Below are 12,977 nucleotides of genomic sequence, written 5' to 3' on the forward strand. Positions count from 1 at the left end.
GCGGGCACCTGTAGTCCCAGCTTCTCGGTAGGCTGAGGCAGGAGAATGGCGTGGACCCAGGAGGTGAGGGAGCTTGCAGTGAGCAGAGATCGCGCCACTGCACTCCAGCCTGGGCTACAGAGGGAGACTCTGTCTCAAAAAAAAAATAAATAAATAAATAAATACTAAGTAAATAAAACTGTGTAAGTGAAAGGTGAGAAGGCGTGAGTCACAGGGAGGGAAGAACATCCTATGCTAAGGCCTGCAAGTTCAAAGGCTCTGAGGTGGAAGCCAACTTGGCCACTTGAGGACCAGAAAAGGGCCCACGGGTCCTGAACCAGGGGAAGTGGGGAGTGGGCTTACGGCCCAGAAGGACAGCAGGTGAGGCGAGAACTGCCCACATCCCCGGATCCTCCGATCAGAGGCTTTTTTTCCTGAGACAGAGACTCCAGAATGGAGTGCAGTGGCAAGTTCTCAGCTCACTGCAGCCTCCGCCTCCCAGCTTCAAGTGATTCTCCTGCCTCGGCTTCCCGAGTAGTTGGGATTACATGTGTCCGCCACCACTCCTGGCTAATTTTTGTATTTTTAGTAGAGATGGGGTTTAGTCATGTTGGCCGGGCTGGTCTCAAACTCCTGACCTCAAGTGATCTGCCCTCCTCGTCCTCCCAAAGTGCTGGGATTAGAGGCGTGAGCCACAGATGCCCAGCCCCGAACAGAGGCTTTTTAGATCACTCTCTGAATTGGAAATGTCCTCTGCTATTTGGTGGGACAGCTTCTTTGGAGGGGAATTTGTTCAGAACTTACAACACTATTTTTTTTTTTTAACCCAGAAGGAATTTCCTCTACAGATACACCTGTGCAGGGGAGCTAAAGTACTAGCTTAAAGGTAGTTACTACAGGAGCAAAAATCTGGAAATAACCTAAATATCCTTCCATAGGGAACTGGCCAAATAATTAGAGAACACCTGTTCAACAGAATACTCTGTAGCAGGAAAAAAAAAAAAAAAAAAAGAAGATACAGAGTTATATAAAGGTATGGAATGACCTCCTAAATATATTGAGTAAAAACCAAGGAGAGAATAAAGTTGAACCATGTTACTATTTGTGCAAAAACAAAGGCAAATATCTGATTGTACTTAAAGACGATATTTTGGATGGACTGTCCAAAAAGCAGGAGTCGCTCAGAGCTGGGCTCTGTCATTTATGCTGCGTGACCTTAAAGAGGTGACTTTGCCTATATGAGCCTGTTTTCTCATCAGAGAAATGGGGTAATAAAGATATCGACTGCATCAGTTAAAGGTAAAATGTGACAAGGCCAGTGAGGGCAGTCCCTGGCATGTGATAAACTTTCAGTAAAGGAAAACAAGGATTATTTTTAGGAGAGGTGGGATGACTGAACCTTTAGGTAACTATTAGCATAGTATAGCAAAAATCTACAGGAGCTGTCAGAAATGTGAAACGGACAGAAACAAGTCGGCCTCATCACATGACATTTCTTCACACGGATGTTGCTTTCCAGTGATCAAGTTTGCAAGCTCTCCAGTCTCTCATTCCTCTGTACTTTTTTTTTTTTTTTTTGATGGAGTCTCGCTCTAACATCCAGGCTCACTGCAGCCTCCGCCTCCCAGGTTCAAGCAATCTTCTCACCTCAGCCTCCTGAGTAGCTGGGATTACACGTACGCACCAACACACCCGGCTGACTTTTGTACTTTTAGTAGAGACAGGGTTTCGCCATGTTGACCAGGCTGGTCTCGAACTCCTGACCTCAGGTGATCCACCTGCCTTGGCCTCCCACGGTGCTGGGATTACAAGCATCAGCCACCGCACCCAGCCTCTCTGTACCTTTGCATAGCTTGTCACTTCTGCCAAGGATGGGCTTCTCAAATCCTGGCCACTGCATCCCTTTTACATATCTGGCCCACTCTCCTTGCACTTGAAACAATCTTAGAGTGAGAGCTTGGTGAGGCGGGGAAGGTAAGTTGCAATGCCAGGTGCACTGCAGGAGGCTGTCAGCCTTGTGACAAGGGGAGGGTGAAACAGGTGAGGCACAGGTGAGTGGGGCACTGGTCACTGCCTTCCCAGCGTCCTTTCCACCCCTGCCCCCTGCTGTGTGGCAGCCAAGTGGCTTGAGTGGTCCCACTGAATCCCCAGCCTAGTCACAGAGACTGGCTCTGGTAAACTTGGACTAGGAACCATTGTGTGAGTGACTGCTAATGGATACAGTGTCTTTTTGGGTGAGGAATGTTCTAAAAGTTGATTGTGGTGATGGTTGCACAACTTTGTGAATATACTAAAAACTCTTGAATTGTACACTTTAATTTGGTGAATTGTATGGTATGTAAAAGTGTATCTCAAAAAAGCTATTATTACAAAAAGAAGGCCAGGCAATTGGCTTATGCCTGTAATTCCAGCACTTTGGGAGACCCAGTTGCTACAAACAATTTAAAAAATTAGCTGGCTATGGTAGCACATGCCTGTAGTCCCAGCTACTAAGGAGGCTGAGGTGGGAGGATTGCTTGAACCTGGGATGTTGAGGCTGCAGTGAGCTGTGTTCATACCACTGAACTCCAGCCTGGGTGACAGACCCTGTCTCAAAAAAAAAAAAAAGAAAAAAGAAAAAAAGAAAGAAAAAACACTCCATGCCATATGCCATCAAGGAAATGCAAATTAAAACAGCAATGTGGTATCAATACACACATCCTAGAATAGCTGAGATCTGGAGCACTGACAACACCAAACTCCGTCAACCATGAGGAGCAACAGGAACCCTCATTCAAGACTGCGGGGGATGTAAAACAGTACGGCTAGGGAGGAAGGCAGTTCGGCAGGATTTTTTTAATAAAACTAACTATATTCTTACTACATGATCAAGCAATCACACTCCGTGATATTTACCCAGAGGAAGTAAACATTTACGTCTACAGAAACACCTGTCCACAGATGTTTATAGAAGCTTTATTATTATTACTTTTGCGATGGAGTCTCACTCTGTCTCCCAGGCTGGAGTGCAATGGCACGAACTCAGCTCACTGCCACCTCTGCCTTCCAGAGTCAAGTGATTCTCCTGCCTCAGCCTCCGGATCAGCTGGGATTACAGAAGCCTGCCACCATGCCCGGCTAATTTATTTATTTTTTTGAGATGGAGTCTCACTCTGTCACCCAGGTTGGAGGGCAGTGGTGTGATCTCGGCTCACTGCAACCTCCATCTCCTAGGCTCCAGTGACTCTCCTGCCTCAGCCTCCCAAGTAGCAGGGATTACGGGGCACGCCACCATGCCTGGCTAATTTTTGTATTTTTAGTAGAGATGAAGTTTCTACTAAAATACAAGAACTTTGGGAGGCCAAGGCCGAGGCGGCCGGATCACGAGGTCAGGAGATTGAGACCATCCTGGCTAACACGGTGAAACCCTTTCTCTACTAAAAATACAAAAAAAAAAAAAAAAAAAAAAAAAATTAGCCGGGCGTGGTGGCGGGCGCCTGTAGTCCCAGCTACTCAGGAGGCTGAGGCAGGAGAATGGCGTGAACCCGGGAGGCGGAGCTTGTAGTGAGCCGAGATCGCGCCACTGCACTCCAGCCAGGGCGACAGAGTAAGACTCCGTCTCAAAACAAACAAACAAACAAAAAACAAAAAAATTAGCTGGGCGTGGTGGCGCGAGCCTATAATGCCAGCTACTCGGCGAGGCTGAGGCAGGAAAATTGCTTGAATCCGGGAGGCAGAGGTTGCAGTGAGCCGAGATAGCGCCATTGCACTCCAGCCTGGGTGAAATTCCATCTCAAAAAATAAATAAGTAAATAAATAAACATAAATAGTACACGCTCATCTTGCAAACTGCTGCAAAGGGAGAGGGGGTGAGGATGGGGTGGGGTACTGCATGTGCCAGGCCTGCCTGGTGGCTGGCTGGGGAGCCGACCTGCTCTGGGCCTCCTGGGGAAAAAGGGCAGTTAGGCGGGTAATGAACATTGAGCAGGGGAAATGGATACTTTCCCAGGTAGCAAGGCCTCTCGCTATCACTGGGCAATCAAGACGACTGTAAAACTTTAAACACCTCGGGCCGGGCAGCTCTGCACGAGAAAACCCCAAATCCCACATACTCCCACCACTCCCAGAAGCCCTGTGGTGGTGAACTGGGGAACTCAGAGGGCAGGCTGTTGGGTTCAAATGCCATATTTGTCCCTTACTGGATGTGTGACCTGCGGCGGGTCCCTGTGCCTCTCTGGGTCTCAGTTTCCCCATCTGTAACACGGCGATATAATAGTACCTAGCTCAAAGGTTTAATGCTGGCAGATCACCGAGCAAAGGTCCGGAGACGGAAGAGGCTCGGTCTGCAGGACTTATCATTTGTTGACCGCGGTGAGACCACGCCCCGTCGCCCTCCCACACCTGACCCCGCCCTCCCGCGTCCGTTGGGAACGCCACCGGAAGTAGCGCGAGGCGGAACGTTTTAGCCGAGACACTCACTGGGGCAATCTGAGGTACTCCAAGAGACTGTGGCGGAGGGACCGGAAGCGCCAGGCAGGGATCCGGGGTAGATGCCGAATCCAAACTCAAACGCACAGGTCTGGATGATTGAAGCAGCGGCGGGAACTAGTAGGACCTCCGAGCTCTTTAAACTGTCCTCAGCCTTCCCCGTGGGCTCGGCCGGTTCTCCACAAGCTCCGAGCAGGAGAGAGGCCGACGTTTAAGTCAAAGGCCTTGGGGCTCCGAGTCTCTCCCTCTCCCCGTCCTGTAAAGGCGCGACCCAGTTCAGCTGTCTATAAAGTGGAGCCATTAGTCCCTGCCTCATGGTGGGAAAACTGAGAGGCGGAACGAGGGGGCCGCCGGTCCCAACCCGTCCCAGGAGCATCTTTCTCCGCAGACCATTTCCTGGCGAGGTGCGTCTTCGTCCTTTTCCGCCCTCGGGAACTTAGAGCGGCCCCTTGGCCGCTGGTCCCGCACCTCCCGCGGTTGGGGGCGTACCCGGAAGTGCCCCTGTGGAAGCGGGCAGGGCGGTGGGCGCTTCACTATGGCGACGGTGGCGGCCCCGCGGCGCTTCTGCCGGTGCGCCTGCTTCTACACGGATAACTTGTACGTGGCGCGCTATGGGCTGCACGTGCGCTTCCGAAGCGAGCAGCAGCTGCGCCGGGACTACGGCCCGGTGAGTGGCCGCTGTTGTCTCTACGGAGCAGTGGGCAGAGAGGGGCGGTGGAGGAGGGTAGTTCGTCCCCAAGGTCGTTTGCTTTGCGCACGGCGCGCACCGCATCCTCAAATACAAGAATGACGGCGTCTCTGTGCCTCAGTTTTCTCACCGTAAAGGGGTAATAGTATCTCTCTGTGAGGTTGTGAGGAAGGAATGAATACGCATGTAGAGTGCCTAGGACAGGGCTGGGCTCAGCTTGCCACCTCATAGCAACACCAGCCCAGAGCCCTGCCCTCAGCTTGACAAGGTTCCGCAGTTCATCCTCTCCATGATCCTTTGAGGTCGGGGCTCCTCTCCCCATTTTAAGCAGGGGAAACTGAGGCTTAGAGAGTGAAGGGACTTCCTGAGGGCATACAGTAATGCTCAGTGTTCTTTCTGCTCCCAGATCCTGCGCAGCCGAGGCTGTGTTAGCGCCAAGGACTTCCAGCAGCTGTTAGCAGAGGTATCAGTCCCCTGCCCCTGCACAGCTCCTCCTTGTTAGATTTGTGTCCGCAGCTTGAGGGGTCCCCTAGCCTCAGTCCCTGATCCCTGAAGGATCACTTAGGCCCTCACTTTCCTCCTTCCTGCCCCCCACTCACCCCTCCACACCTGGGTCTTGGCACCAGGAGAGAGAAGGGGAAATGCTGAGTTGCCTAGTCATGCCGTTCTTAACACCTCTGGGAGATAAGCACAAGCACCACCTTCATTTTGGATTGAGAAGCTGAGGCCTAAAGAAGGATCACTTGCCCAAGCTTTTTTTTTTTTTGGGACATGGAGTCTTGCTCTGTGGTCCAGGCTGGAGTGCAGTGGCGCAATCTCGGTTCACTGCAAGCTCCGCCTCCCGGGTTCACGCCATTCTCCTGCCTCGGGCTCCGTAGTAGTGGGGACTACAGGTGCCCGCCACCAAGCCCGGCTAACTTTTTGTATTTTTTAGTAGAGACGGAGTTTCACCATGTTAGCCAGGATGGTCTCCATCTCCTGACCTCGTGATCCACCCTCCTCGGCTCCCAAAGTGCTGGGATTACAGGCGTGAGCCAGTGCCTGGTCACTTGCCCAAGCTTTTACAGCAGGAGCAGATGAGATCCCAGCCATGGCTTCCAGGCCCCTGGGCTCTTCACACCTTCCCACATACCCGGCAGGCTGCTGCCAGGGTTGCTGACCCACTCCCTCCTCCTCCTTCCCCTGGAGTCAGTGGTGGGAAGCTTCCCAGGAGAGTCCTCAGCAACCTCTGGAACGCAGGACTTGGCCATGACTGTCTCCCGCCCCTGTGTGGGCCCAGATGGTTGAGGTACATCTAGGGGTTCTCATCCCAGCTAGGCTCAGGTTCGGCAACCTGAAACAGGACGGGTTTCCTTCTAGAAGTCCCTTTCAGCTAACAGTCTGGAACTTGCAATTGACATAGATTCAGGAGTGTAGGCTAGACTTGGCTTCCAGCCTGGGCCCTGTCTGGCATTCCTGGGCTTCAGTTTCTTCATCTGTACAGTGGCCTCAGGAGGATGGGAGGCCCCACCTGGTAACGGCCTTGTGCCACCCCAGCTTGAGCAGGAGGTGGAGCGGCGGCAGCGGCTGGGGCCAGAGTCAGCGGCTAGGAAAGCCCTCATCGCGAGTTCCTACCACCCGGCACGGCCTGAGGTCTACGACTCACTGCAGGTACCAGCCAGCAAGAGTGCCTGAAGGCGGGTACTGGAAAGAGGAGGTAGCATTCAGGGCTGAGGGGCTGCCTGCCCCACAGCTGGTGTGTTCTGCCCCTAGGATGCAGCTCTGGCCCCCGAGTTTCTGGCTGTGGCTGAGTACAGTGTGTCCCCGGGCGCAGACCTCAAGGGCCTTCTCCAGCGGCTGGAGACAGTATCGGGTGAGGTTCTAGCCCTGAGACCTGGCAGGACCAGGGGATGGCAGCCTGGGAAACCTGGGTGTGGGACACTGGGGTCCCTCCAGCCACCATCTCTGCCTCCAAAAACCAAAGCAGCAGGAGCTGGAAGGGTCAGTGGGACCAGCCTGCCAGGAACAGGACATCTGCATTCATTCATTCATTCAGTACCTGCCATGAGCTGGTATCTTCATTCCTTCCTTCACACCTTCCTTCGTGCCCTCATCCAGCAAATAGTAGGTATTTGGGTCATGTGTGGGACAGCTGGCACACTCAAACAAGGCTGATCCAAGATCTTAAAAGGACCATTGAGACAGGTGTGGGCAGGGTAAAGGGACCAGTAAGGAATGGCAAAGCCCCGCCCCCCAGGGTTGGCAACAGGAGGGAACAGTTACCACCTGGAGTTGTGGCTCTGGGCAGAGGCCTGCAGCCATGCCAAACTCCAAGTAGGGCAAAAAATGCCCCATTTCTCCTCTTACCTTTGGATTTCCTGCTGGGCTCACTTATTGGTTAAACCCAGCAGGAAATGCTGGGCAAGGGAGGTTTGCATATTGTTTAACCTCTGTGACTCAGTTTCGTCATCTGTAAAATGGGAGCAACAGTAACCCCCTCTCTTAAGACACCGTGATGATCAAGTGAGTTAATCTACATAGAGTGCCTGACACAGGCCCGTGCCTAGTGTTTAGAAAGTGTTTCCAGTTCTTACTGGCACTGATAGCCTGGGCTAGGGGCTCCTGTGGGAGACACGTTTCCCCTCATGGAGGCTGTGCTTTGTTAGGGGACATGGGTGGAAGGAACTCGCCTCCTCCCAGCCTGGGGGTGCTCTCCTCATTGCCTTCCACTCCCCGGCAGCTGAGATTGTGCTGAGGCTGTTGGCTGGGGCAGGGCCCCGGCTGCGAGGTGGCCCCATCGGGGGCACACTAGCCCTGCACCCCTGGGCACTGGTGCATCTGCCAAGAAATGTTTAGGTTTCCATTCTCAGCCTGGCTTCTTCCCCCTCCAGGGCCCAGCAAGAAAGAACAGCCCCTCCTGGCCTTCCTGCTGGGGGACAGAGGCTCCCAGAGCCACTTCTGAGTTGGGGTACAGACCTCGGTGGCTCATCAGGTGAAAGGAGGTGCAGAGAGAGCCTGAAGTTGGCTCTGTGATCCCAGCTTGGCCGTCACTGGCCTGCTGGGTGTCGCTGGGCTACTTCCTTTCCCTCTATGGGCCTCAGGACCCATATGGGAGCTCCCAGGGCCAGCCCTGTGGACACTTGTGGAGTCTGGGGAATGGTTCCGGGCGTAAGTGGGGGGGCATGGGAATCAGCCTCTCCTGCTCCTCATGTTACTTCATTTAGTCATCACAACAGCCCTGAAAAGCGAGGGCCTTATCCCCATGGCACAGGTGATGAAACTGAGGCTTGGGGGAGTGAACAGACATGCCCAGACTCACACGGTTCACGGGAAGACTGAAGCCCAGGCTCGGCCGGCCCACAGCCACATTCAGGCCAACAGACCCTCCCTCCTTCCACAGAGGAGAAGCGCATCTACCGGGTGCCTGTGTTCACGGCGCCCTTCTGCCAGGCCCTGCTGGAAGAGCTGGAGCACTTCGAGCAGTCGGACATGCCTAAGGGGAGGCCCAACACCATGAACAACTACGGGGTGGGTGAGGCCTGGCCGGTGGCAGAGGGGGTGGCTGAGGTCAGGAGGCAGTGTTGGAGGTGCTGCAGATGGGCTGCCTGCCTGGGCTGCGAAAGGTCACAGTGGGATCACGGCGGAGTAGAACCCCAGGGTTGCAGCCCCTTAGTTTCCTTGCTGACCCCAGGAATCCCCTCCCAGGTGCTGCTGCACGAGCTCGGGCTGGACGAGCCACTGATGACACCACTGCGGGAGCGCTTCCTGCAGCCAGTGATGGCCCTGCTGTACCCTGACTGTGGCGGGGGCCAGCTCGACAGCCACCGGGCCTTTGTGGTCAAATACGCACCGGGCCAGGACCTCGAGCTGGGCTGCCACTATGATAATGCCGAGCTCACCCTCAATGTGGCCTTGGGCAAGGTCTTCACAGGGGGCGCCCTGTATTTTGGGGGCCTCTTCCAGGTGAGTGTGCAACCCATGCGGCAGGACCTGGGGCAGCTGTGAGTGCCCAGGCCTGAGCCGTGCCATCTGCAGGCACCTGCAGCCCTGACGGAGCCCCTGGAGGTGGAGCACGTGGTGGGCCAGGGTGTTCTCCACCGTGGCGGCCAGCTGCATGGGGCCCGGCCCTTGGGCACTGGTGAGCGTTGGAACCTCGTCGTCTGGCTCCGAGCCTCTGCCGTGCGCAACCGCCTCTGTCCCATGTGCCGCTGTGAGCCCGACCTGGTGGATGATGAGGGCTTCAGTGATGGCTTCACCCGAGAGGAGCCAACCACGGTGGATGTATGTGCGCTCACCTGAGGCTGCTTGGGCCTAGTGTGGGGGTGGCAGGGCAGGTGAGGGCTCCGTCGCCTTGGGCTGGGGGCAGAAATAAACTCCCCGCAGCCTACCGCATTTCTTGGCTCGAGGCTGTGCCAGCTTCTGGGTCATCCTCTGGGTAAACAGGCTGCCTTAGTTTAGGTCTGTCGGAAGCAGAGTCTGGAATGAGGCTTTGGCAAGGGAGTTAGGGAAGCAGGGGAGGGGAGGGAGCAGCTGGGCAAGGAGGTGGCTTCAGAGGAAGTCCAGCCTCAGCAGGGCCCGCAAAGAGCTCCAGGCAGAGCCCACAGTACCACGGTGTGCCCACACCATCGGTTGGTGGCTCCCAGATGAGGAGGCCAGAGAGGGGTAACTTCCCATACACTTATCTCCAGGGCAGGGTACCTTCCAGTAGCCAAGGGAAGCTTCCAGAGACAGCACAGATGTGAACAGCAGCAGGCATCACGCCCAGTGACTCGGGTGGGCCACCAGTAGCATCTTCTAGGTGGCAGGGGGTGAATGGCAGGGCCAGGAACCAGGCTGCCTGGGTTCACATTCTGTTTCTGCCACTTCCAGCTGTGTGGCTTTGGATGAGCCTTCGCCTTTTGGTGCCTTGGTTTCCTCATTTAGCACCTACTTCCTAGAGCTGTTTTGAGAGTCAAATACGCTGATGTATCTATATAAAGTGCTTTGCAAGGGCCCTTTGTGTTTGCGGCTGTCATTATTGTGAAAGAGTTGCCACTTGGGGCCTGAGATCGGATGAAGCTCACAGCCACGATTTGGGTTACGCATTTGAAAATCAGGGGGCTTCCATATTGCAGTCTTGAGTTCGGTCTCCCTGGGAAGGTGGCGCCACCAGCCCCATGCCCCCGTTGCACGGATCAGCTGGAGCAGAATCCCGGCTTCCCTCCGGATGGGCCTGGGTCCATGCCCGCGCTCACTGCCCAGATCTCTCTGGCCCTTGCAGACACGAGTTTGCGACCTCTGAGTCACTGGGTGGGCTCGTCGAAAAGACCCGGGCGCCTCACTCTGGAGCTCACAGTCGTACGGAGAAGACAGGACCAGCCGGGGAGGAGGACGGCGCGTGCGAGGGTCGCCTTCTTCCCAGGGCACCGGGGGCGTGGGTGCTGCGGGAGCGCGCCGAAAGGGCAGCCTTGGAAGCGGGCGCAGCTTCGGCAGACACAGGCCTGAAGAGCTGCGGAGCTCGAGGGCCGGCGCCAGGCTGCAGGGCACGGCCTCGCCGCGTCGCCCCTCTTTGCCTCTGCGGGAGGTGGGCGCGCCCAAGGCGGAACCTGGGGCGTCAGAACGAAAGGCAGCGGCGCCGCGCTTCCCGGCCGGACAGCCTCCAGCGCAGCGCCCCGGCCGGAAGCCTTCTCGCCGCCGCTTCCTCTCGAGAAGGCGTGGGGCGGGCTGTCCGGCCCGCAGGGCGGTCAAGGTGGGAACGGAACAGCCCCAGGGGACCCCTTGAGGCGTCAAGGCCGCGGAGGGCGCGGGGCTGGAGGGTAGGAAAGCGCCCCAGACGCCACTCGCGGCGGACTGCGGTCGGTTCCCAGGGGCTCCGAGCCGGGTGCGCAGGCGTGGGGCCTCCGGGCGGGGGCGGGCCCTTAATAGGCGCCGCTGCGGGGACTGGAGGCGGCATGAGAAGCCGGAGTCCCCAGCATTGGGGGTGGGTGAGGGTCGCTTATTTTCCCGGGGCGGTGACGGGTACTGGGCGCCGCGAGGCCCCAACCCCGCTAGAGCCGCCCTTGGAGCCCGCCCGTGGCCGGCTTGGGGGGCTTCGGCTCAAGCGCCTTCTCCCCGTCGCCAGCTCGCGGCGCCATGGCTCACGTCGGCTCCCGCAAGCGCTCGAGGAGTCGCAGCCGGTCCCGGGGACGGGGGTCGGAAAAGAGAAAGAAGAAGAGCAGGAATGACGCCTCCGCATCCCAAGGTCGCAAGGCCAGCACGGCCCTCGGGGCGGAGGGTGAGGACCACAGGCATCGGGGAGAGGAGACGAAGCCACTTCCCAGGGAAGTCGGGGCGGGCAGCAGTCGGGGACGCTCAGTCATGCCTCTGTGCATCCGGGCCTGAGATGTGAGGGCCAGGCGCCGCGGGAGCCGGGAAGGGGCACCTCCGGGAAGCTCCATCTCTGTTGTGGAAAGCCCGGCAGGAGCCGCTCGCCCTGTAGATGGCCTGTGCCTGCCCCAGGCCAGAGTAGGGGACGAAGGTTTACCTCTTCCCCTCCTGGCATTCTAGCCTCACCTTCTCCCTGCATCACAGAGAGAAGCAAGCACAAGGCCCGGAGGAGACCACGATCCAGCTCTTCCTCCTCCTCTTCTAGTTCTTCTAGCTCCTCTTCTTCCTCCTCGTCCTCCTCCTCTTCCTCCAGTGATGGCCGGAAGAAGCGGGGGAAGTACAAGGACAAGAAGAGGAAGAAGAAAAAGAAGAGGAAGAAGCTGAAGAAAAAGGGCAAGGAGAAGGTGGAAGCACAGCAGGTGGAGGCTCTGCCGGGCCCCTCGCTGGACCAGTGGCACCGATCAGCTGGGGAGGAAGAGGATGGCCCAGGTACTGTGCCGCCCAGCACCTGAGCTGGGAAGGTCCCTTCCCAAGGCCTGGCCACCACCTCCATCTTCCCTTCCAGTCCTGACGGATGAGCAGAAGTCCCGAATCCAGGCCATGAAGCCCATGACCAAGGAGGAGTGGGATGCCCGGCAGAGCATAATCCGCAAGGTGGTGGACCCCGAGACGGGGCGCACCAGGTGGGGAGCCCTCGGCCTGACTTCCACCGCGGGGTCTGGGAGTGTTGGCCGAAGATGTGTGCTCTCGGGAGGAGCGGGGCCGGGCGGGGGTGCTGCTGCCTGAAAAAGGCCAAATGTGGGCAAAAATACCATCACTTGGAGTAAGCAGTTGTAGGGGCTGGAAGGGACTGGAGGAGGCTTTTCAAAGGGCTGTTGTTGGCGGGGCTGAGGCTGGCAAGGTGGAGCCCAGCTTGGCTGCCTTCATCAGGGAGAGTGGGCGAGGGCCCAGGGTCTGCCCACTCAAGGCTGCGGGGCAGGAGCCTGGGACCCCTCTGCCGGCTGCTTCTGGTTCTGCTCCTTTGGCATTGGGGGAGCTATCTATTCCTTGCTGAGTGGGGACCCTCCCACCCCCAGGCTAATTAAGGGAGACGGTGAGGTCCTAGAGGAAATCGTAACCAGAGAACGACACAGAGAGATCAACAAGGTGGGTGTGGCCCCTCTGCCTGCCATCCACCCCAAGCTCTGTTTGTGATGTTCCCCTCCTCCTGTGTGCTTTCTTCCCCAGCAAGCCACCCGAGGGGACGGCCTGGCCTTCCAGATGCGAGCTGGGTTGCTTCCCTGAGGGCCCTGGCTGGCCAAGGCCTGTGGACGGTGCTGGCGACCCGGCCTGGGCAGGCTTCAGGGTGCCAGTGGGAAGCCTGATGGGTGCTGGTGGCCTTTCCCCCGTGGATTGGCCTCTGGCCCAGCCCAGCCTCTTCTCAGGGGCAGGGGGTGGAGGATGGGGTCACCGGCCTGCTCGGCACCCCCATCTGAAGCAGCAACACTTCTTAGCTATTAAAGGCTCTCTGGTTAGAGAC

General features: G+C 56.9%; 3 protein-coding genes across 17 annotated transcripts in view; 2 read left to right on the top strand and 1 right to left on the bottom strand.

Annotated features, from left to right (window-relative positions):
• ABCB9 (ATP binding cassette subfamily B member 9) overlaps positions 1 to 4,884 on the bottom strand; it is a 44,047-nt gene extending 39,163 nt beyond the window's left edge. For 3 of the 5 annotated variants that reach the window (XM_023205644.2, XM_023205682.2, XM_023205673.2), the window contains exon 1: positions 4,438 to 4,558. The gene's annotated coding sequence lies outside the window, so the exon portion shown is untranslated. Of the gene's footprint in view, positions 1 to 4,157 lie in introns of all 5 variants that reach the window. The other 2 variants (XM_023205663.2, XM_023205655.3) reach the window with 2 other exon arrangements.
• OGFOD2 (2-oxoglutarate and iron dependent oxygenase domain containing 2) lies at positions 4,431 to 10,525 on the top strand. 6 transcript variants are annotated; one of them, XM_023205717.3, is made up of 8 exons: positions 4,476 to 4,850; positions 5,541 to 5,597; positions 6,671 to 6,784; positions 6,887 to 6,986; positions 8,514 to 8,641; positions 8,819 to 9,076; positions 9,149 to 9,394; positions 10,374 to 10,525. In XM_023205717.3, exons 1-8 carry the CDS (start codon positions 4,761 to 4,763, stop codon positions 10,392 to 10,394), a joined length of 1,014 nt encoding a protein of 337 aa, XP_023061485.1. In that variant the 5' UTR covers positions 4,476 to 4,760; the 3' UTR covers positions 10,395 to 10,525. The 6 variants fall into 6 exon arrangements, with proteins under 6 accessions (XP_023061495.1, XP_023061485.1, XP_023061505.1 ...); XM_023205697.3 differs by lacking the exon at positions 4,476 to 4,850 and adding an exon at positions 4,883 to 5,113; XM_023205727.3 differs by lacking the exon at positions 10,374 to 10,525 and having other exon boundaries at positions 4,431 to 4,850; positions 9,149 to 10,103.
• Positions 10,526 to 10,622: 97 nt separating this feature from the next.
• ARL6IP4 (ADP ribosylation factor like GTPase 6 interacting protein 4) lies at positions 10,623 to 12,976 on the top strand. 6 transcript variants are annotated; one of them, XM_023205789.3, is made up of 6 exons: positions 10,623 to 10,841; positions 11,214 to 11,366; positions 11,639 to 11,947; positions 12,024 to 12,141; positions 12,535 to 12,604; positions 12,686 to 12,976. In XM_023205789.3, exons 2-6 carry the CDS (start codon positions 11,225 to 11,227, stop codon positions 12,740 to 12,742), a joined length of 696 nt encoding a protein of 231 aa, XP_023061557.1. In that variant the 5' UTR covers positions 10,623 to 10,841; positions 11,214 to 11,224; the 3' UTR covers positions 12,743 to 12,976. The 6 variants fall into 6 exon arrangements, with proteins under 6 accessions (XP_023061557.1, XP_023061573.1, XP_023061566.1 ...); XM_023205805.3 differs by having other exon boundaries at positions 10,626 to 10,841; positions 11,214 to 11,333; positions 11,663 to 11,947; positions 12,686 to 12,974; XM_023205798.3 differs by having other exon boundaries at positions 10,636 to 10,841; positions 11,663 to 11,947.
• Position 12,977: the final 1 nt, after the last annotated feature.

Source organism: Piliocolobus tephrosceles, chromosome 10 (assembly GCF_002776525.5).
Source record: "Piliocolobus tephrosceles isolate RC106 chromosome 10, ASM277652v3, whole genome shotgun sequence".
In the NCBI taxonomy this organism is placed as follows: domain Eukaryota; kingdom Metazoa; phylum Chordata; class Mammalia; order Primates; family Cercopithecidae; genus Piliocolobus; species Piliocolobus tephrosceles.

Bases quoted from the DNA above. Each gene is read 5' to 3' on its own strand.
- OGFOD2 (XM_023205697.3), top strand. From the start codon at position 4,982: ATGGCGACGGTGGCGGCCCCGCGGCGCTTCTGCCGGTGCGCCTGCTTC. The intron at 8,642-8,818 runs GTGGGTGAGGCC...ATCCCCTCCCAG, and splicing joins ACACCATGAACAACTACGGG to GTGCTGCTGCACGAGCTCGG. The intron at 9,077-9,148 runs GTGAGTGTGCAA...TGCCATCTGCAG, and splicing joins ATTTTGGGGGCCTCTTCCAG to GCACCTGCAGCCCTGACGGA.
- ARL6IP4 (XM_023205789.3), top strand. From the start codon at position 11,225: ATGGCTCACGTCGGCTCCCGCAAGCGCTCGAGGAGTCGCAGCCGGTCC. The intron at 11,367-11,638 runs GTGAGGACCACA...CTGGCATTCTAG, and splicing joins CACGGCCCTCGGGGCGGAGG to CCTCACCTTCTCCCTGCATC. The intron at 11,948-12,023 runs GTACTGTGCCGC...CTTCCCTTCCAG, and splicing joins GGAGGAAGAGGATGGCCCAG to TCCTGACGGATGAGCAGAAG.